Source organism: Protopterus annectens, chromosome 8.part0, assembly GCF_019279795.1.
Source record: "Protopterus annectens isolate FY-2018-M chromosome 8.part0, PAN1.0, whole genome shotgun sequence".
Lineage (NCBI taxonomy): Eukaryota > Metazoa > Chordata > Ceratodontiformes > Protopteridae > Protopterus > Protopterus annectens.
Window position 1 is genome coordinate 1,908,309,681 of NC_056741.1, and position 23,827 is coordinate 1,908,333,507.

Below are 23,827 nucleotides of genomic sequence, written 5' to 3' on the forward strand. Positions count from 1 at the left end.
TTCTGGGAAGTTGTCCATCTATAGTGTTATGTAAATTTATATGGTCAGAAACAGGAATATGGTAAGAAAATGGGACACACATAGGAATAACTATTGGGTGAGGTGTGTTAGTACCTCAGAGGCTAGGCTTAGTGCTATGCTAGTCAGTAGAGCAGGGCCTCAGAAAAACTCTTCAGGCTGTTATCACAATGGGTGCTTACACAGCCTCACTAGTAATGGCTCTTTGCCTGAAAATGTGCTGAAGATGAGGACTACACTAATGAGATACAGCTGTATCTGAGGGAACAATTGTCTAAATTATCTGTCCAGCTATGGCGCACAATTGTGTGGTAGAGTGTGGTGCTGATCGATATGCAGACAAGCAGAAATGCACTCAAAGGTGGGGGTTAAATACCAGGTTAAAACCTAAAAAAACTTAAAAAAAAGCTCAGAAGAACCAATGAGGTGCTTACTCCAAGCCCTAGACCAGCCAACCTTTACCAGTTAGGTACCATTCAGCACAGTCCTCTCACTAGAGTGCAGGAGGGCCCTTTCCAATCCAAGATGGCCTAAAACAATGAGTGAGAAGGTTACTGAAAAAAACAATCAGTAAAAATAAAATGAAAACTCCAGCAAAGCTAGAACTTCCACTGAGTGACTTCCCAAACCTCTTGTGTCAGAGGCACATAGGATATATGCAAATGATCCTTGTGAACATCAGGTGTTTCAGCTCATTGGCAATTCTGAATGCCCATGACTTGTTTCATTGTTTTATTGGACAATTTCAGACCAATAAAGCCAAACCCCACTAGCTGTAGATATGCATATTTCGGTCTTGTTATGACCTCGTCAGCACAGTACAAGCAGAGTGTTTGACTAAGCATTAGAGACACAGGGTTGTTTGTTTTTGTTTGTTATTTGGGATATTTTTGCAGTGACCCTAATGATAATGGACATCAGCTGGAGCTTTCATTTTGTTTTTTACTGATCGTTTTTTCATTGACCTTCTCACTCATTGTTTTAGTTTGTTGTTTGGGGTATTTTTGCAGTGACCGTAATGATAATGGACATCAGTTGGGTATAACAACCCTGTGTTTCTAATGCTTAGTCAAACAATCTGTGCTGTGCTGACGAGGTCATAACAAGGCCAAACTATGCATATCCACAGCTAGTGGGATTGGGCTTTATTGGCCTGAAATTGTCCAGTAAAATGACAAAACAAGTCATGGGCATTCAGAATTGCCAATGAGCTGAAACACCTGACGTTCATAACGATCATTTGCATATATCCCAATATATATAAGAATATAAGAAGTTTGGGAGGTCACTCAGTGGAAATCCACGATGGCCTGGAAATTTCCTCAGAACAAACAGTCACTACAAACAAACAGGCCCAGATGCAGTAAACCTGTATTTGGGCTATGCTACAGCTACTAGCTACACTATTTTAGGCTAACAACACTAAAGAAATGATTACCACAACAGAAAAACAGCAATGAGATATTAAATAAATGTTTTAAACAGCAAAAAGTGCAAGGAAACTCTAAAGAATGGTTTTAACTGCAAACAATTCAGTTATATAGCACACTCCTTGGGAGGAAAATCAGAACAAACAAGCAGATGCTTTACAAACAGAGAAAATTTGCAGTAAATACCTTACAAACAGTACAAATAGCAAAAAGCTTTGCAAACAGTGAAAACAGTATCAAAAAGCAATTTAACAGGCCCAGTAAGGCAGACAATTGCAGTACAACAGTGCAGATTTGTTTATAGTAATAAAATACAGTAAAAAAGTAGGCAGCACACAATAAAATGTGAAATAAACAGTAAAAATAAGCAATAAATAGTAATTTCTGAAACTACAATAATATAATCTCCCTCAATGTTCTTGCAAATATCAACTTACTTTATTTCTTCTATTGTGGTACATTTCTCAAGTCCTGCAGTAAGGTGGGTTATCCCTTCTGTGGTTATACCAGTTGACTCAAGCCTGAAATAAAGAACCAGCTATTGTTACTACTTAGTTGTCTTGCTTCTGACTCAAACATAAAATTAATTTATGTTGGTAGGCATCAGAAAGAAGTAGCAATACAAACCACTGTATTCATAATTAATACATGCATTTCCAGTAACTGAGTCCACTGTATATCACAAAAGAAATTAAAATAAAATAATTAAATCAATACTCTAGGCATTAAAACCCACAGTCTGGAATATGGTAGTGAATGAAAATTGCCATCCTACTATATCCATAAATCTAAAGCTATGGGTTTGGGGGGTCTAGGAAAACTTATCGGTCTTTAATCATTTCAGAAAGGCCTGCATAGTGTGTTATAGCCTATTACACTAAGACTGAGCTTGGGTAGAAGCAACTAAAGTGAAAGATCTTTCTAATGTTAATTCCACCCATACTCTAATGTACATACTCTGTAATATACAAAAACAATGTGGTTCCTGCTGAAAGGTTATCACTCAGGAAACTGGGTCAAAGGAGATATTTCAGGTAGGGAGTCAATGTTCTGAATGATGTATGTGACTAACTGGGAATTTGAGTACAAAGCCTATGATCCACAAAAAATGTGCATGTTCACAATTCGCAGTCAACTGCCATTTACACAGCAGGAAGTGTCAAGTTCTTTGTCAAAGAAGGTCTCCTAAAGATATACCATAAGGTAATTTACAGCCTGGGATTTTTGAAAGAAAAATGCTGTATAAATCTGAAGCTAATACTTAAGGAGCAGAGATATGAGGAGGAAGAAGGGGATCTTGACCTGTAAAATACCATAGTTTTTTTTAATTCTTTGCCCAAATACTTGCTGTGTCTGTGGTAGTATTTTATGTCTTTGTGTGTCCACAAAGTACAGTTATGTTAGTAAACTTACCATACTAGTAGATGTTTAAATGATCACTGCTGCAATAATCTAACTATATGGGTTGTACTCTCTCAATGATATAATAGCTAGCCAGTAGCCAAACCTTCAGAGCACCTTCTGTTTGCCTAAATCAATCTGAGCTAACTAAAAGGTCAGGTCTGGGCATCAAGCCCTTCAGAGCTTTCATGACAACAGGCAGGAAGAGACAGTGAAAGAGACAGAGGCTGAGCCATGAAAGCACAATGCTAAGAACAACGTAATATAAATATTCACACACCCTGGCATAAACAACACACCTAAAAAAGGGGAGAGGGAGAAAGGGAGTGGCTGCTGCAGCTGTGATCATTCAAACATCTACTGTTATGATAAGTTTACTTGAACAACTGTACTTTGTTCATCACATTGGTCACTGCTGCAGTAGCCTTAGCTGTACAGGTAGATTACCCTAGCTCAATACATTTGGGATGTGGAAGGGGAAGGGTCCAGAAGCCCCTGGAGAGTGGTACTAGCGAAGCCTGATCTAGACCTAGAGAAGGAGTCAAGCTTGTAATGTCTTGTAGTCATATGCATAGAGTACCAAGATGCTGCTTCTAGAATACTTCTAGAATCCAATCCTTTCCAAAAAGCCACAGATGAAGCCAAGGCACTGGTAAAGTGGGCTTTGACCCTGCCTAGAATACTTTTGTTGTGGTAAGAATAACAAGAGGTAATAGCCCAAGACAACTTGGAAATAGTCTGTTTTGACACAGGCTGTCCCTTCTTATCTTCACAAGAAATGAAGAATTAATCCAAAGTCTGACAAGATAGTGCCTGAGTTGTCTGTGCATCCAAGTTATGGAATATCCTTTCTACTTCATTTTTAGGTTCAAGAAAAAAAATTGGGAGAGGGATAGTTTGACATAAAGTAAACTCAGATACCACTTTAAGCAAAAAAAAGGATTAGTTTTCAAGAAAACCCTGTCTCTGTGGAAAATGAGACAGGGCTGACTCACCATAAGAGCTTGTAACTCAGATACTCATCTTGCAGAGGTCAGAGCAATGATTAAAGCAATTTTCTATATTAAACACCACAAGTCAGCCCGATTAGTCAGCTAGTTTCTCTATCACAAAATTAAGATCCCAAGGAAGGCCACCAATTTTCTTGGAATTCACTTATGCAAAACCCCTTTCAAAAACATTTTGAACTGAGAATACAATGAAAGATAAGAATCCATGGGAAGACATGCTGAAAAAAGAAGTTATGTACTTACCATAACGTTCCATCTGAGTAGTTATACTTCATTTTCTGCAACCTATGGCTATACGGATCCGTATCGGATCTGAGCCGGCAACTTTTTTCTAGCATCTGCTCCAAGCTCCGAGCTCCTCCCCTTACCCATAATGCCATACCATCTATCTTCCCTTAGATCAAGTTTGCTGCAACTAAAAATATATATGCAACTCAACCCAATAAACCAACACTGAGAAGAGGATAAGGTCTGGGGGACGGAGGGAGGGAATGTTGCAGAAAAAAGTATAACTGCTCAGATGGAACGTTATGATGAGTACATAACTTATTTATCTGAAGTAGTTAACTTCATTTTATCTGCAACCTGTGGGACAGAGTCCCCAGCTACTCCGATCCTGGGAGGCCCTTATGGAAGGATATTCCTGAGCACCACAAAGCCAAAGGATGCTCTACCCCTCGAAATCAGATCCAATTTGTAATGGGAAATGAAGGTATGTGAATTGGCCCATGTCGCTGCAGCACAAATATCGTCTAAAGGTACCCTAGACCAAAAGGCAGCAGAAGTCGTCATAGACCTGGTAGAGTGAGTTTTAACAATACCAGGAGGAGATAAACCTTTTGCTTTGTAGGCATGTGAAATGCAAAGTGATCCATCTGGCTAAAGAAATTTTAGAAATAGCTTTTCCCATAAAACCTTTGGAAAAGGAAACAAACAATTGGTCAGTCTTGCAGAAAGACTTCGTTCTATGAAGATAAAATGAAGTTGTCTATGAACATCTAACAAATGGAGTTTGTATTCACCTTTATTTTGGAAGTTGGGAAAGAAAACGGGCAGATTAATGGGCTGGTTTATGTTTGCTTCAGATGCCACTTTAGGTAAGAAGGAAGGGTTAGTACGGAGGGAGACCCTATCCTTATGGAAGACCAAACAAGGAGGCACGGCAGACAGAGCTTGAAGCTCAGAAACCCTCCTAGCAGATGTAATGGCGACTAGGAAAGCTGTCTTCCAGGATAAATATTTTAAGTCCACCGAAGCTGCAGGTTCGAAAGGAGGAGCCACCAATGCCTGTAAAACAAAAGTAAGGTCCCAAGGAGGTACAGAATCCTTGACAGGTGGCCGTAACAGAAAAGTACCTTTAAGAAAGGCCTTACACAGCCTAGAGGAGGCTAAGGCCATGTTGTCTTCACCAACATGAAAACTGGAAATGGCTGCCAATTGTACTTTCACTGTGGAGGAACTAGCTCCTTGCTGAAAGATACCAGACAGGATTTTTCTCTGTGAGGCCCAAATGGAAAAGCGCTTCCATTTACTGCAATAAAGTTTCCTAGTGGAGTCTTTAAGAGAGGCCACCAGAATGGATTTTACCTGAGATGAAAGACCGGGAGTCCTGGCAATTAACTGAACTGGAGCAACCAAGCTGTTAGCTTGAGGCTGCCCAGATCGGGTGGACGTGTCCCTGACAGATGGGAAACTAGATCCGGGCAGGGATCCAGAACCTATGGGGGAGCTAAGAGATGAGACCAAAGGAATGGGAACCAAACCTGACAAGGCCAGAATGGGACAATGAGGATCACTTTGCTCCATAGTCGGCAAGCTTTCTGAAGAAACTTCGGAATGAGTGGTAAAGGTGGATAAGCATACAGAAGCCAGGGGGGCGAAGCATGGACTAGAGCATCTCTGGGGACTTCCCCTGGTGAGGGAATCAGAGCAAAGGACTCACTGCACTTCGCATTGGAAGGAGATGCGAAGAAATTGCAGCAAGGCTGACCCCATGCAAGGAAAATCTCCTCCGCTACTGACTGTTTCAGAGACCACTCGTAAGGCATCAGAATGGCCCGACTCAATCTGTCCGCTAAAACGTTGGAGCATCCCGTGATGTGCACTGCTATCAGAAACCGACCGGTGGAAATCACCCATTCCCACACTCTCATGGCCTCGCGACATAGAGGGTAGGATCTGGTTCCCCCCTGCTTGTTGATATACCAGACAACCGACATGTTGTCTCACTGAATTGCAATCAATCCAAGAGGGAGGACTGTGTGAAAGGCTTCTAGCGCTAAAAGCACTGCCCTCATCTCTAGAATGTTTATGTGCAAATTGGTCTCTGCCTGGGACCACGTGCCTTGGACTGTCCTTCCCGAACAATGTCCCCCCCATCCAAGTTGGGAGGCGTCTGTGGTCACTGTGGTTTGGACTGGAGGTGACGCAAAGGGGCATCCTTTTGATATCTCCGGTGAAGTTAACCACCAAAGAAGAGATGTCCTGCAAATGTGACTGATCTTGATCAGAAATTCCATGGGCAGGTCTAACCAAGACCACTGAACAGCCAGAGTCCACTGAAGAACCTGCATGTGAAGGCACACATAAGGGAGAATAGATATGGTGGCAGCCATGGAGCCCAGAGCCCAGAGCCCAGAAAACCTCGCTCGCCTTTGAAGACTTGGAGTTCGCTATCTGAGCTATGTGGCACCTGAGATGTAGAATCCTGTCTGGAATTAAGAATACCTTCATCTGCAAAGTGTCTAACCATGCCCCAATGAAGTCTAGAACTTGTACTGGTTGCAAATGGGATTTGTGAACATTGACTGTAATTCCCAGTAGCTCTGCTAACCGAATTAAATAATCTCGGGCCAGACACAAGTGATGCTTGTTGGGCGCAGCAAAGAGCCAGTAGTCCAGGTATGGAAACACCTGAATATCCTGAAGCCTCAGGTGAGCCGTTACAACTGCCATTACCTTGGTGATCACCCTGGGGGCTGTGATGAGCCTAAAGGGTAGGGCTCTGAACTGAAAATGACTGGCTCCCATCCGGAAGCGCAGAAACCTCCTGGAACTTCTGTGTATTTTGATGTGGAAGTAAGCATCCTGAAGGTCTAAAGAGCACATCCAGTCGCACTCTCGGAGATAAGGTAGAATGGACTGTAGGGTGAACATCCGGAATTTCTGTTTGGCTACTCACAGGTTTAATGTTGACAGGTCTAGAATGGGCCTGAGGTCCCCAGTCTTTTTTGGCACCAAAAAGAACCTTAAGTAGACGCCTAATCCGGACTGATCAGGGGGGGGGGGACCTTTTCGATGACTCGTTTGAGAAGCAGCTTTGAAACCTCTAGAGCTGTGGCCTCCCTGTGAGCAGGTGGAACATCCGGGAGGTGTTTTGTAATATTTGGAGGGGCAACAAAAGGAATAGAGTAACCTCTGGATATTATCTGAAGAACCCAGCGATCTATTGTAATGGACTCCCATGCCACTGGGTGTAAGGACAATCATCCCCCGACTGCCTCCAGAGTAGGACAGTCAGGCAACCCCTCAGGGCTGCTGACGGGGTCTATCAGAGAAGGGTTCCCTAGACCTGAAATTCCTGGGACCCCCTCTACATCTGGGTTGGCGTAAATCCTGTCCCCCTCTGCCTCTGGGGGAATAGCTGTCCTGAGAATCCTGGGAAAACTGAGATTTTTGGAACCACATCTTCTTCTGCCCTCTTTGATTCCTAGAGAAGGACCGCTGAGGGTCAGAGAAGCAGACTCTGACGGCAGACAAAGTCTTCCAACCCTTTTTGCTCTGGACACGTGTCATGTACTGTCTTTCCAAAAAGGGAAGAACTGTCATAGGGAGCATTGATAAACGACGCCTTAAAAGAGTCCGCCAACTGACACAATCTGAGCCATGGATGATGCCTCATGGCTATGCCTGTCCCAGCTGCCCTAGCTGTCTCCTTCCGTGGCATGGGAAAGTAGCTGCATAGATGTGTTTGAGACTGATTTCAGAGTAGACATTTTCATGAGAACAGCTGTCTGTCCTGCGGCGATAAAGACTCTGGAGGTGACTTAGCAAATTCCAAAGCAAGGTCTCACTGAAGCCAAATCACATGTGCCAAATAATTCAGCGCATGGATAGAAAAAGTCGCTGAGGAGTATACGCGCTTCCCAAACCTATCCGCCGACCTTGACTCCTTGTCTGGAGGGTGGACTAAGGAACTCTCCTGTGCTAGTTCCTTCTTTGTGGCCACTGCGACCAACATAGCATCAACTGGGGCTCCTATTGACCAGGTTGTCTGTCAGAAGGGGGAGATAAAACCCTGTCAGGGCATTTGGGGATGGGCTCTATGGTGTCAGGCTCCTTCCATGCCCTCGTGGTGATGAGGTCCACCAAGGGGTCTGCTGGTGGGGACACCCAGGAAGTAGATGGGCCCATGCCAAAGGCCTCCAGGAACACTGACTCATCCCCAGATGGTTTTGGGGCTGACCAACCTCCCCTCTGGCAGAGGATCTCCATAATTTCTCCGAAGGAGACATCTTCGGGAGGTGACCTGGGGGTACCTTCTCCTTCATCTAAGTCAGTGTCAGTAGTGAGGGACTCGGGGGAGTCCAAGTGCCTCCTTTTGCACTTGCGCTTATGGTGACCCTCTTCAGTGGGACTTTCAGAAGGGAACCCATGAGCCGCAGGGGTTTCCTCTAGGAAAATGACCTGGGGATCCTCTGACACAGGCTGTCTTTGAGACAGGATGAATGGAGTCGTCGCCAAATCCAGGGGGGCCTGGGTGGTATCCAAGGGGATGGGCTGGGGTCTCAATCCCTGGGAGAGAACCCTCTCCACCACTTTGAATGCCAAGGGAGAATCCCTTCCTGGATCCAAAAAGGGTACCGGAGCCAAAGACAGGGTAGCCTGCGGTCCAAGGGAATGGATCGGATTCGAAAAGGTCAGAGCCGAAGAATCCATTCCCCCAGATCCGACTCCCTGTCTACGGCTCTGAGAGTCACTCGGATCCGAACAAGTCGGATCCGAGGAACTCAGGGTAACAGCCGGAGTCGAGGTTGGAGGAACCGTCGGCGCCAAGCTACCAGCTCCGAAAAACCTTGGGTCCAAGAGCCCCGAAGCTGAAGCATGGATCGGGGAAGGAGGGATGGGGCAGAAAAGAAGTATGGATGTCACCCCTCCAGAGGGAGAGGGACCTGGCAAAACTCCCATATGAATTTGGGTCTGAATAAATCTCCGCATCATCCTGTCCATATCCATGTCCGATAGGCTCCAGGTCGACTGCGATGAGGCCACCGACTCAGATCTGGCTGGTCTGCACAGTGGGGAGGATGGCCTCGGGTCTGAATATTCCAACGGCTCCGGTGAGAAACGAGGAGACCGGAGCCATGGAGAAACAGGCCTCATGGTCTTAGATGGGGGGGCTGAGAAAGAGCTCCCTGTCTGCGGACCTCTTACGATGCCTGTCCTTCTTTTTCTCCCTTTCCTCTCTGCACCTTTCATTTTCCTTCTCTTTTTCTTTTTCCTTATCTTTGTCAGACTTGCTGACTGAAGATCTGTCCTTAGAAGACCCATCGCCAGATGAAGGGGGAGGCTGAGTCCCTGTCTGAGTGGAAGGTGGTACGCTAGAGACCGAGGCCGAGGCAGATTCCAGCATGGCAGGAGGGAGAAGGCCTTTGGCAACTAGCTTGGCCTTACGATCCCTAAGGGCCCTAGGGTTAAAACCTGAACAGACAGCACATTGAGTGGACAAATGTGCCACTCCTAAGCATATCACACACAGAGTGTGACCATCGGCCAGAGAAAGCTTATGGCCACACTCTGTACATTTTTTGAAAACAGGCTTTGGCTGGTCAGCCATAGTCCTGCTCTCCAAGATACAAGCACTACCTCTCCAAAAACCACACACACACTGGTAGGGGAAGGGCAGGTCTAACTACTACTCTATACAAAAAACTTTTTTTTTTTTTTTTTTTTAACACCGATGACCAAACAAGATACTACAGAAGGGGAGGAAGGGAAATCCTAGTCAAGCACACCTAGATATCAGCAAAAAAATTCTACTTACTATCCCTGAGCTCAGAGCAAAGGAGACCACGATGCACACTACTGGCGCGGCAAATGAGATCTGAGGGAAGATAGGAGATGGTAGGGCATTATGGGTAAGGGGAGGAGCTCGGAGCTTGGAGCAAATGCTAGAAAAAAGTTGCTGGCTCAGATCTGATCCAGATCCGTATTACCCACAGGTTTCAGATAAAATTAACTACTTCAGATTGGCTGATAAATGGACCTTGATGGACAGAAAGAAAAGTCATATGGTAGTAACTCACACAAATACTTTTAAACCAGAGAAACCCTTGCCCTGAATGCATGCTGATTATTTTGCTGGCACCAAGTAGAAAGCCTTTTCTATTTGTTAATACATGATTTTATAGCAGCAGGTTTTCTGACCTTCATTAGTACCTGCTACACATACTCAGTAAATAAGTTCCTAAAGGAAATTAAGACTTTATCATCAAGGCAGTCAGTTGAAGATGATTGGGTTCAGGGTGTAATAAACACCCATGATGTTGTGTTAATAGTTTTGTTATGTGAGGAAGCTTGTGATAATTGGCCCTGTCCATTTCCAACAGAAGGGGGAACCACTGCTGCCTCGGCCAGAAAGGAGTCACCGCAATGATGTAGGCAGAGTCCTTCTGAATCTTCAGAAGTACCCGGAATATCAGCGTATCAGTGGCTCTGAAGGGCCTGGTGTTTTTTTAGTCAGCTCAGATCAAGCTGACTGATGGTTTGTATGTGTGAATGGTACCCTGAAACTTTGTAAGCTGGCCGGCTGTATTCAATCAACGCAGAAATCTGAACTTAAGACACAGTGCCCTAAAAGGAATCATGATCACACTGTGCTCTCTGTCCTTCTGTCCTATGTTTAGATTCTCTTGAGGTGCTACTATCAAATCTAAACTATAAATGTGAGCCTACCAACATGGTGCAAGAACTAATAAAAATAACCAGCCGAAATACAGGTGTAAATAAAAACAAAGGCAGCCAAGTTTATTCAGAAAGGTTAGGACTTTCATAGGGTTACCGCTTCTTCATGTGAGTCACCTTTGGCAGTTGGCTGGCTTGTTTTTTGGTTATATTCAAATCTAAACTATGCCAGAAATACATCTGTAGCTTTTAATGACTGCTGGTCTGCACAGAAGTCAAAAGGCAGTTTTATGGTTCAATCTTTGAGGGCAAAGAAGACAAATGATCTGTGTGAAGATGAAATTCATTATTACCCTAGGCTTAATCGTACACTGCATTGTGAAATGGCCAGTGTGAGGCTCAGCACAATGCTGGGGTTCATGGATCTAACAGGAAATATACACATTGTGAATGTTATCCTCCTACTGAATGAAACATTAGTACAGTAACCTGCTCGATATGGTATTGAGTTCCAAATGCTGTACCCAAAAGGAGAGTAAGTTGGCAGAAAGCAAGACAATATAATGGATTCCATCAAATCTAGACAGGCTGCATTGATATGGAGTATATGTATGGTATAGAAAAGGGCAGAAATGTGGAGATACAGTTGTATGGAGAAAGTTCAAAAAACAGCTGAAGAAAGTGCTATATCTTAGGAAGGGCTACCCAGAGACAGTGATGAAATGTAATAAAATGAAAGTGTGCATGATTTTATAGAACAGATGAAAAACCCTGAATAAAGGAGAAGAGATCTACCCAAACCTAACTGCAAGAAGCAGGCAAACACAATGTGTCCAGTGTAAGTTCATATGCACATGAATATAATAAGACATTATATCTTTAAAAAAAAAATACATCATGTATACTGCTACCATTTAGAATTTATGCTAATTTCCTCTGACATCTTGTACTGCTACTGGTTAGAATTCATGCTCATTTCCTAAGGTTTTGTTATTGATGAATGTCAACTTGCATTATGTCATAAACGACTCCCAAGAACATGAAGATCTCTCTAACATCAGCTTTCTCATTTTAGGTCATTTCAGCAGGTAACCATCTGAAATGTTGGCACCTGCTAGAGTGAGTCCTAAAATACTGAGAATGAATGGCCGAAAGAACGACTTACACATACTAAGTCCGAGATGCCATTTCTTGGAATATTCCTTTTTCACCGAGGTATGGCAATCTCAGAGTTGTTTTATATATAAGTACGGGGGGGGGGGGCTTGCCCCTCCATCAAAAAGACATTTTAAGGAGAAGGACGACTTTAGAGATTTTCTCTTCTCCTGTGTTTTTGGCCTTTTTTTTCTGGCACTTGGCATTTCGAGTGCAGACATTTTAATAGGGAGCCACTGTCAGCATGTACATGTTTCAAAACTATAGGATCAATTCTTCAAGCCTCAGATGGTTATTTTTATATTTTGTTTTACCTACTCCCTTCCTGGCCTTTTTTTTCTGAAAGTGAGTAGTCGATAACTGTGGGTACTACAGTGAGGTAGATTTTGGCTACTGAATGATATACAGGAGTGATAAATGTTCTAAATCCTATCAAATCTCCTATCTAATTTCACGCTAGCATCCTGAATGTAGTGATGTACACTGGATAGAATATTTAAAGAAGTAAAGTGGGATTTTTTAATTTGTTTATTTATATGTTATCTTAGACCATTTACTCCATGGACCAGAGACACAAGGGCACAATATATGGTCAGTTTAGAAAAAACAGTCATGTGGCCTAGTTTTGCAAGGGGAAGCAAATGAGAGTAGCCAGAGGAATACTGTGCAAACAGAGGAAGAAGAAACAAAACTCCAAACAGACAGTAACTGAAGGTCAGGACTGAAATCCAAACCTTGGAGCTATAATACACAGACTGAACCATTCTGGTGATGCTCTAATCAAGATTCTGACTTCTAAGATATGATCTGAAAATTCTTTCCTACACAGTATTCCAACTCAGATGGAGTCCTGTACCCACTGTGATTCACCTGATCTACTACACTATGAAATTTCACATTCTTGTGCTGACAGATGCTCTCATTCATTAATGATTTATCTTTCTTCTGAGCTGTCTCCAGTGGTAGAATCATAAATACATAGATTAGTAAAATCATTTTGTGTACCTGAGTATCTTCAGTGCTGGGATGGATTGCAGAATCTCAGACACTGTCATTGCTCCTGCATCTCCAAGGTCATTGTAAGACAAGCTGACAAACAAAAAAGAGGAATAAAGAGTTGCTTAATGTCATAGAGATACCACAGCACTTACTAAGTGTCACAAGTTAACATCAGAATATAGTAGTTTATAGCAATGTTCTTCTCCGTGGAGAATCTGGGGGCTTTTCTTTTCAGAGTCTACATATATCAAACAGTTATCACTACTGGATCCAAGTGTTGCACTAAGGGCACCAAGAAAAAGAACACTATAGCATGAGTAAACTCAAGATGAACCAAAAAGATTACTCTGCTCAGAATACTAGAATAAAATCAGATTGAATACATACAGTAAATGTCTGATAAAGCAACAACATCCTCCTCTGAATTATTCTTCTGTTTTCTTACTCATATTATACAAACTGTACTGATGTTCATGTGACACATGTACAATTTAATTTCCTTTTTAAAATTTTTGGTAGGAAATACACAATAAGATTTTATGCACGCCTTATCAAAGAGTGTGTGCACTCGCACACCCATGCCCTAGCTGGCCACTTGATACCCCTAGAATAATTTCAGTAAGAGACAGTAAGATAACACACAACTGTCTGTCTTGATTTATATGTTAAAGAAAATTCAGTAAATTGTATTAGTTATGTTGCAGAACAGCTGTTTCTTCTCCAACAATATAAAGTAGACGTTCTTCTGTACTCTGCCAGTTGTCTATATCTAACCATGAGGTGGGCCATAACATTGGTTATATTTCACTAACACATTATGCTGATGATTCCATCACACTGTGGAGCTCTCTGAATTTTATTAGCCTGGTTCAAATAATCCAGTCAAGTTTTGACACTAAGGCAGTGATGTTTGGCAAACAGCTGCAGGCTACAGAATATGATCCAGAACAATGTGGTTTCATATATCCCAGTGAGGCCTAGGAGTCTGTATGTAGCTTCATTGTGCATCTATCTTGACATCTTACCAGACAACAAGTTGCCCTTCCAAAGGCATGTAGATGTTGTGGTCAAACAGGCAAACCAAAAACTGGTGCCATAGTATAGCATCAAACACTAATTCACATCCTAAACCACATGTAGCAACTGTGCAAGCAGTGATAACCCCAAATAGCTGTACTGTTCACCAGCCTAAAATGTATTTCTGAAAGTGTTATCTTAAAACTGGGAAAAGTATATAGTAGCGTAACATCATTTTTAGCTAATATGCACTACGTTGCTCATCATTGTCAAATATTAAGTAGCACAGTACAATAGAACCCTAAAAACTGGATATTACTTTATCAAATACAATTCCAGTATAAACGTCTGCACAATAAACATTGCTCAGACTAAGCATAACTTGTAAACTATCAACAAATAGTCAAAAACCTGACAGAAAACCAGCAAAAACCTTCTTGGTTTTCACAAGCCCACATACAGACTTACACAGATCATTAAGCTACTTTTTTCCCAAAGCATGGACGTCTATCCCCTGATGCTTTTAATACCCAGAACTCAGCTAGTTTCAATTACTTACCTGAAGTATGGTCAATAATTGTACAAGTTGTGGCACTACCTGACTCTCTGGGTCACTACATTGTACCCTCTCTCACTAAACCAATGAATGAATCCATAAGGAAACAAACATCTTCAAAAATGTATTAAGTGCTTTTGTCATACAGACTTCTTCAGGTTACAGCTTAAAAAAATATATATTAGAATCACATGACTGAACTTTAATAGCTGATAAAATCACATGACTACACAAATTAATTCAACTATGCATCTAACTTGTTAAAATATAATAATAATCAATTATAAAAACAAAACATTTGAATACTATTTTATATTAAAATAATATATGTTGAGTTTCACTGGTCATTTTAACTGTCATTCATTGGGAATACTTTATATTGCTTCTTATGCTGGTAAAATGATAATAAGACTGAATGTATACATTAGCAACTATGTGTATTCATTATGAAAAAAGGATTTGGAAAATGCATTATAAAGACAGTGAAATATGTAAACATTTTAAGAAATTTACTTTTTTTAATTGATCAAGTTATAGTAGATATAATGGGTGGAGATTACTATGCTAAAATTGAAGAAAAAGAACTGAAGTGGTACTTCATTTAAATGCTATTTTATTCTGGGGCATCAAAGAAGGGGTGTCTAAAGCTGAAGAGTAATAACATATTAATAATATTAAAAGTTATTTAAATGTTTTGTTGAATCAGACCCTTGGCACTGACCCTAAAAAGGAGATCATAATGAGATGTACTGTGGGAATGAGGGGAGAAACGTAAGCTTAGCAAGGGTTCCAAAATAGGAGAAAATTTAATTATTTGTAGTTACAGGTCCTACTATTGCAGTGTATTGACTGGATCATGTAAGAAATATATTTGCTTAAGCAGCACCTCTGGAACTTTTCTCTAGCTCCCCTCCTAGCTACATGGTCAACAAGTCCTATCCAAAGCAGCAGTCAAGTATTCTGTGTAGACGTCTCATCATTTTCAATTGTAATGAGATGCTTAGAATCTATAATGAGATTCATGAACTTCTCTCTTCCTTTACTGAAGGAGACCCTATACAAATCCTGCTTCATGTGGACATAAACATAATAATTATCCCTGCCAATCGAAATATAAAATAGGTTTGTTCCTTTTCAACAGTGAAACATAACAGCATTAGGTTCAGAAGATGACAACAAGGGAAGTAATATGAATTTGGAAATTAAAAAAAAAAGACTTTCAAAGTCAAGTGAGGTTTCATGCACTGTAGTATCAATAACTTAATGATTGCCTGAGGATTTTAAATGTATTCTCAAGTCCTGCTCTATTAGGTATTATTTTTAAGTAGGTCTAGGTATTGTTTTATTCTTACACATGTGTTTATTTATGTTTTATAGAACAATTATACCTTAAATTTTGCTCATTTTTATGAAGGAAACTACACGTATTCAGTATAACATGATAATACAGTATATACTAAGGGCAATCACTTCAATCTCATAGAATTTTAGTAAGATGGTCATGAGCCAAGTTCTTATTTAAGCTTGTTTAGAAAATGAATTAATGTCTAAGAAAGTTCTTAAAAAAGAGAAAGAAAATGCTCACCGTTCTTCTTGTGTATATTAATGTTGGCTTCAGCCATTTTCAGTCTGGTTACAGTTTTTCATGGATTTGTTTTAGTTCCTCACTACTAGTAATTAACTTATTCCTCTTTTTAAAAAGACAAACATTTCACCTGTTTTCATGACGTCATGAGTTCACCCGCTGTAGCATTTTAGTTGTCTTTGCTCATCCTGCATATATTAGAAACATTCCTTTCAGTTTCGGTAGCCTGAATAGACTGGTATAGAAGGCACTGGCTAACCATTAGCACGATACCTCTTCAAATCACAAAATTAGTCAGTCCTTTTAAAACAAATGAACCTTCTCTACATTAAAAACTCTCCATATGCTATTTTAATACCTTAGTAAATGTCTCCACCTTCATTCATTACTATAATGGTACTACTTTGTCAAATCCTTCAAATCAACAAACGTATCCATGACCAAACCTCAACCACTATCTAATCAACATAGTGATTCCCACTTCCCTGTAGCCACTGCTATCAGAAGCCATACCAACAATAATTCTTTCAGAACTGACCTTCACAAACACTTCATACCAGCCTGAACCTGCAAATATGTCCTCAAGTAGATTCATTTCTGTCTTTATCTTCTATAACAGACCTCTTTCTCAACTGTCCATAAATGCTTCTATTATTTTAGCTGCAAAATTAAATGTCCATGTCTTCTCAATTTGTTCATATTTTTTCACTTGGTTTCTCATGCATACTTCAAAACACACATACGTTAAAGAGTATTACTATTAGTATGTCATAAATGTAATTCTGAAATAGTTGCATATGGTATTACAATATATTTTCTCTACCATTTATACTGACATAGAATGATATTCATAAACAATGTATTGTGCTGCACAAAACAGCATAAAAAGTTCCAACACTCAGGGAGGAGGTGATGAAGTAACAACAGCAGTGAGGTCACATAGAGCAGTAATCAGGGAGGAGGTGATGAAGTAACAACAGCAGTGAGGTCACACAAAGCAGTAAGCAGGGAGGAGGTGATGAAGTAAAACAGCAGTGAGGTCACACAGAGCAGTAATCAGGGAGGAGGTGATGATTTAACAACAACAGTGAGGTCACAGAGCAGTAATTAGGGAGGAGGTGATGAAGTAACAACAGCAGTGAGGTCACATAGAGCAGCAATGGATTTATGCAACTGGTTTTATAATAGTAAGGAAAATACAGCTGTGTAAGTAAACATCCCATAACAGTAGATGTTCTAATGATGACTGCTGCAGTAGCCTTAGCTATATGGTTTATATCCTGCCAAGGAGATAACAGCCAGCCAGTTTCCAAAGCTTTAGGGCACCCTCCATGCACCCAAGCCATCAGTCAGTTTGAAATGAGCTGACTAAAATGACAGGTTTGGGTGCCAAATCCTTCAGAGCTTTGCTACTGCCAAAGAGTATGCGCATCTGAGGCTTTCAAGGATCAACTGTCAGTCTGTGCTGTTCCTTTGATGGACAGATATGTGATCTTTGGAGAAAAAGCTTCCCTTTAAAAAATTGTTTTGTTTGGTAGCACTTTCCTCTTCAGAAAAGTTATTTTAAAGATAGCAGATTGTGTTGTAATGGACTGACATGACTGTATTGAACCTTTAAACCAAACTCTTTTTCCTGTCATTTTAAAAGTTGTATAAACTATTTAAAAATAGTTGTGAGGAGAAACGGTGTTTATTTTAGTTTTTGTGCAAGTGCTTAATACTGTGTTTTTCTGTAAAAAAATACTTTTAAAGACTTAAAATTTTTACTGGCATTTGTTGCTTGTTTTCCGTGGAAGAGAGGCACCATTTTCAGCTTTACTGTGTAACAAATTGTTGGTTTGCTAGTCTCCAGTAGCTATTTCAGACCAAGTACCAATTAAGACTATTGTCCTCCATAAACTCCATCCTCCACCCAGGTAAAGTCAGTACCCCTCCTAACATCCCTCACTCCTCCGAAAATATTGCTACCTCATTCAACACATACTTCACACAAACCATACTATCACTAGCTAGACAACACAACCCCCCTCCACTCCAACCCACACCTTCAACTAGTAATCTCCCCACTGTCTTCTCTTTTTCTCCTGCTCCTACCTCCAACATAAAAAAACTCAACTAAACGTAAGCCCACCAAATTAGCAGCAGACAACCTCTCAAGTGAATACCTACAAATCGCAGCTGATGCTCCAGCCTACCCAGTATCCATCTTGATTAACCAATCTCAGTTAGAAAGTTACGTTCACACACTATGGAAAGTATCACATATAATTCCCCTCCACAAAGGTGGCCCCTCCACAAAACTAACCAATTACCGCTCAATCGCTATTCTCTCTCCACTCTCCAAAATACTAGAGAGATGCATTCACTATCAGGTTTCAGACTACCTCCTTACTAACAACCTCCTTTCCAATCCTCAACATGGTTTCCGACCAAACCATAGCACCACCACTGCCTTACTCTCCTTTACTAGCACTATCCTTCAGCATAAAAACAATGGCTATCTCTCCTCTGCTACTTTCCTAGACCTATCTAAAGCATACGACATGGTCCCATACAAACAACTCATCTCTGTCTTCAATAAACTATCCTTCTCTCAATCAGTCACCAACTGGTTTCAGAGTTACCTGTCTGACTGCCAACAATCTGTTGTATGGCAGAATGACATATCTCCCCAACTACCTGTCTCTATAGGGGTTCCCCAAGGATCCATCCTTGGACCCCTACTCTTCTCTATTTTCACCAGTAATCTAGCCTCTGCCACCAAACATGACACACTCATACAATACGCAGATGACTCAACCATCATCTGCTCAGCCCAGTCCCTACCCAAACTGCAAAAAGTCACACAGGAAGCCTTTTCCGCTGTTGAAACTTGGTTATCCGATGCCCAATTAATACTCAACCCAAACAAAACTAAACTACTCATCTTCCAACCCACCAAACATACTCAAAACAACTCTCACTTTAACATCACAGCAAAGGACAACACTACTATACACCCAACAGAACACATCAAATTGCTAGGAGTTAAAATAGACAATAAACTAAAATTTAACATTCACATATCCATGACCATAAAAAAGTCCACAAAAAACTAGGAGCGTTATACAGAAATAAGCAACTTCTCACCAAAGCAGCAAAGATTTCAATAGCAAATTCCCACCTTATCTCCACCCTACTTTATGCCTCTCCAATATATACCAGCCTAAGGCAATGCAATCTAAACAAGCTAGAGACCTGCTACAACAAAATCACCAAATTCGCCAAAGGGGCATCCTACCGTAGTCACCACTGTCTTTCCCTTGCTGAACTGGGCTGGTTCGAACTCCCTCACCTCCTTCAATGTTATCAACTCACACTCGCCCACAAACTAGTAAACCATCCACTAAAAGTCCCATCCCTCCAGAATCTACTCCAACCATATCGCACCACCAGACCACTAAGATCCAGCAACAAAAATCACTTACAGGTCACTAAAGCCAATAACTCTGCTGCAGAAGCACTATTGTCTTGCGCCATAGCCAAATTATGGAACTCCCTCCTACCCACAATTGCCTCTGTACCATCATGCACCCACTTCAAAACTTTAGTAAAAGTGCACCTAAAAACATGTTGGCTATACCCTTGCAACTCCCCCTCTAATATCACCCACCTCATCCAACCACTACCTTTATTTCCACCCCACTAACTACCTTGCTTATAGCAAGCTCAGATGCTCATAAGCCTAGCTACTTATTATTCAGCAGGAACTTCTTATTGTAACAATTGTTAATGTCTGTTATGTACTTCACAGATGATAAAGATTTGAGTTGTCTACTGATGTATCATGTTCTTCATCTGTAACTATGTTTGTACTTTTTAATTGCTATGTTGATCAAATTGTTAATTGCTATGTAAATCCAATGTAACTACTGTCATTATATTTTAACTGTGGAGCTTTTCTCCCTGGGCCTCCGCTGAAAATGGACCTACGTCCAGTCGGACACTCCTGGTCAACAAATGTAAATAAAAATAAATAAATAAATAAATATGACTAACCTAAGGATTCATAAAGAACCCTAATGCTCATGATAAAGGCCACAATAAAAAATCCCCATTTCCATGATAGCTGATTCAGAGATACATAAGCTGCAATGAGGAAAGACCTTATTATTGGCCACTTTGAATGTCTGTGAATCATTGTTGACAACTGCAATTGCAGATCAAAAGTTCCTGCAGTAGTTATACAGAACTCATATACCATTGAGACAGTGTGAATGATGAACATCTGACCTTCATCCAAATAAATGTGGTTCGCTTGATGCTTTCCAAAGTTTCTATTTTCACACTGCAAGAGATCTAGCTGCCCATTGATCAGTGTGCAGCCATCCTGGAAATCCAAATGTCCAAACACTGTTGATGAATACTGCATTGGCCTGTTATCTTGAGGCTTGATGCGGTGTATGGCAAGGATGGCACAGCACTACAGGAGCATATGTGTATGTGTGCATCTTTACAGAGTTTCACACATTAGAAGCAATCAGATGTATAGCATTCCTGAGCAGGATGTCATCCATGCATCAGTATAACATTCCAGCTGCCCACAGGCAATATTGATGGTATGGAATTAAAGCAGAGAGGACATGCAGCCTGTTGAGGTTTCCCAGGGGTGGAGTATCGGTGGCCACTTACATGAAACAAACTACAGCCAATGTAGCTAGTGATCTTACCACAGGAATGGTCTGAGTCATCTGTATATGCCAATCCTGTGATTAGCCCACTTACATCCAGATTCTTCCACAGTCATGGACTGGAGAACCTGCACAGGCAGACAGGATATTTCCCATCTGCCTCATGGATGCACTAATGGTTGTTGTATTAGGCATCAGTGAAAGCTAAGCAGCACAGTCATCTCCCTATTCTTATACCACATGTCATTGTGCAGAAGCTGGATGTCAACCCCCAAGCCATACAGATGCAAGTCATCATGCAGGTCATGCAGTTCATCCACCAGCTCTGTAGTGGTGTGGGTAGTAGGTCTTTGTGCTGGGATCATTTATTGTATATCCACTGATGTCAGATGCAGTGTAGTTCACAGATGCTGTATGGGTTGGGGGTCTCCATGTAGTCTGGGTGGGACTCGCTAATAGAATGAACACCAAACAATGGTGAGGCTAGGGTTTCAGCCTCACCCTGAACAGACTCCTCAAATGTAATGGCTGTGTGTGAGCTCTCCAATGTCAGTCCTGCTGACAGTTCCACAGGGTCATTAGACTGTGCCAAGTGATAATGGCATCAATAACAGCCTCAGGAGACCTGCTAACATTGGTTACTTGCTATCCCATTGTGCTGGATCATCCACTAGTAGAACCTGTAAATGCAGTAAAAACAAGATACCCATGATATCACCACAATATATTGCAGCCCCCCACCAAGTACACTGCTATATAGCAGAATCTGTGAGCATTGTATGGATGCCTACTTACCTTGATGTACAGGGTATTGCAGCTGCAGATTAGTGGCACCTAAATGACAGATATGCAGAAGCCTCTTGCTGATTGGCTAGCAGTACATTGCACAAGATTTCAATGTACTGCCTAACACTAATCAGATGCATACCCAGCACACTTGTACCGTTATCACCAACCCAGGTCCCATATCTATGTCACAAAGTATAAAGATCCACTCTTCTTCCTCCCCAGAAAGGGACATCAAGAACTCTTCTACCTCACAGAGCTACTTTTATGTTGGTAGTCCACCTCCTGTGGTTTACATATCCTTGGCATGCAGCATCATAAGTGTCACCCATTTCTGAACTTGATGTACACTCATATTATGGCTGCCCACTACACCAGTATTCTGCACTACTCCCTGCCACACCTTCTCCACAAAGGACTTGTCACCTCTGGCCATGTTTGCAGAGGGTGGGCAGTAACATCTCAGTCTCCTGTCAGTGAGCTTTTCAGGTTGTTGCCTGCCTCGTAGGCCCATGAAAACACACTTACTCCTGTGTTTACACTTGTCAGTTAGCATGTATTTACAGCTGTGTTGGACAGTCCCATATGAATGCATTCTCTCTGTGACCCTATAATGTGCTAATGTATGTTTCCTCTATTGCATTGTGACATTTCCCCTTCCCTTTCCTATATAGACTGTAGCTATGAGATTGTTATCATGAAACCTCTTTACGCATCAGCATTGTGAAATACTGTAAAACACTGCAGAGCATGTTGCTCTCACAATGTACATTCCTGTTGCTTCACTAAATGTACAGGTGCCATCTTGTCCAGTGTGGCATCCTTGTCTATTCTAGGGCTGCATAATATATGCTCGTGGATGGCATTTGTGAAACACATAGCTCCAGAGGCCAGAGCTGCAGAGTTATTTTATACTACCTCATTGCTGAACTAGGATTTGTGCCACACAATGTCCAAACATACATATGTGCACATAAGTCTGCAATTTTGCTCCTCAGGTGGACCTTGGCTGTTTCAGACACTAGCAGTCACATACCTTCTACATTATGCTCTACTTAGAGCAAGATTTTGTTGTTGTTTATCCATAGTAACTTTCAGGAATGCTTTTTGGGCTGATATGATGGCTCTTCATACATGGTTGATGCTGGACATGAGCATACCAGGACAATGAGTGATGGCACTGGCTTCATCCATTGTGGTGAGTATTGCAGGCATTGCTATAGCAACTTGTGGCATCACTACGACCTGCTTAGCCCATAGGAAGGTGGTAGGGACAGACAGCTACTGTAAGTATTTTTCCTTTGTCTTTTCCCAGGTGTACCACTGCAGTAAGTTCTTCTTAGTTTATCTAACAGTGGATGAACAGCATGTGCACTACTGCATTGTAGAGCTTTAGAAGTATGTCTAATGTGTGTTTACTAAAGTGTTCTCCTTTGCTTTCTCTTCTTTCTGTAGATACAGTTGAAGCAGTGGCAGAGGAGTGGCAGTGGTTACCTTAGCTTGCACTATCATCATCTCTGGTGGTGGATCACCAATGGTCAACAGTCTTGCTTCTTATCTGGGGATGAGGGCACCCTGCTTAAGATGACCTAGAGGGCTCACTGACGGCCTTTGTGACCACTATTTATTTTCTATTTCTGTAACGGGGAATGTGGGCTGGTCTGAAGATCCTTTTAAACATGACCTGAAATCACAGAAACAAAAGCAAACAATGTGAATAATCAAGAAGCATACAAATAAGAACAAATGCAAACTCAAATGTTTTTTTAAGGGCCTTTGGAACAAACATATACTTGTTGCAGATTTTTATGCTTGTTACAGAGTTTTATATACAGAGAAAAGTTGCAAGGATAGCGTTAACAGTCAAACCAAAGTAGTTTATAACATTTACTATATATATATATATATATATATATATATATATATATATATATATATATATATATATATAGTTAAAGTCCATTTTGAATTTCAACTTTTATGTATTTATTTATTTTTTTATTTATTCTTTGTTGACCAGGTTAATCACACAAGGCCAGTAACCACATGTAATATTTCCTAGCATGGCTGATTGAATCATATGACCAACAGATCCTTAACCATCAGGCCGTCAGTAGCACAGCCTGCATATCATGCCAGCCACAGCAATATGTGGTATCTCTGTGGATTGGCCTCTGGGCCAGTGTATCATCTGATAGGTACACTTCTTTATCTCCAGTCCATGTTTTATCCTACTTTGTTCATTATTCCCCATAACATCTTTGCTGTCCAATCCTCCCATCAAACAGTGTTCACCT

General features: G+C 41.2%; 1 protein-coding gene across 2 annotated transcripts in view; it reads right to left on the reverse strand.

The window, feature by feature from the left end:
• Window positions 1-23,827, reverse strand: part of LOC122809712 (protein NLRC5-like) — a 1,339,659-nt gene that overhangs the window by 614,634 nt on the left and 701,198 nt on the right. For both annotated transcript variants that reach the window (XM_044081407.1, XR_006365941.1), the window contains exons 19-20: window positions 12,923-13,006; window positions 1,886-1,969 (exon numbers count right to left, since the gene is read on the reverse strand). In XM_044081407.1, the coding sequence (XP_043937342.1) occupies window positions 1,886-1,969; window positions 12,923-13,006 (168 nt within the window). The remainder of the gene's footprint in view (window positions 1-1,885; window positions 1,970-12,922; window positions 13,007-23,827) is intronic.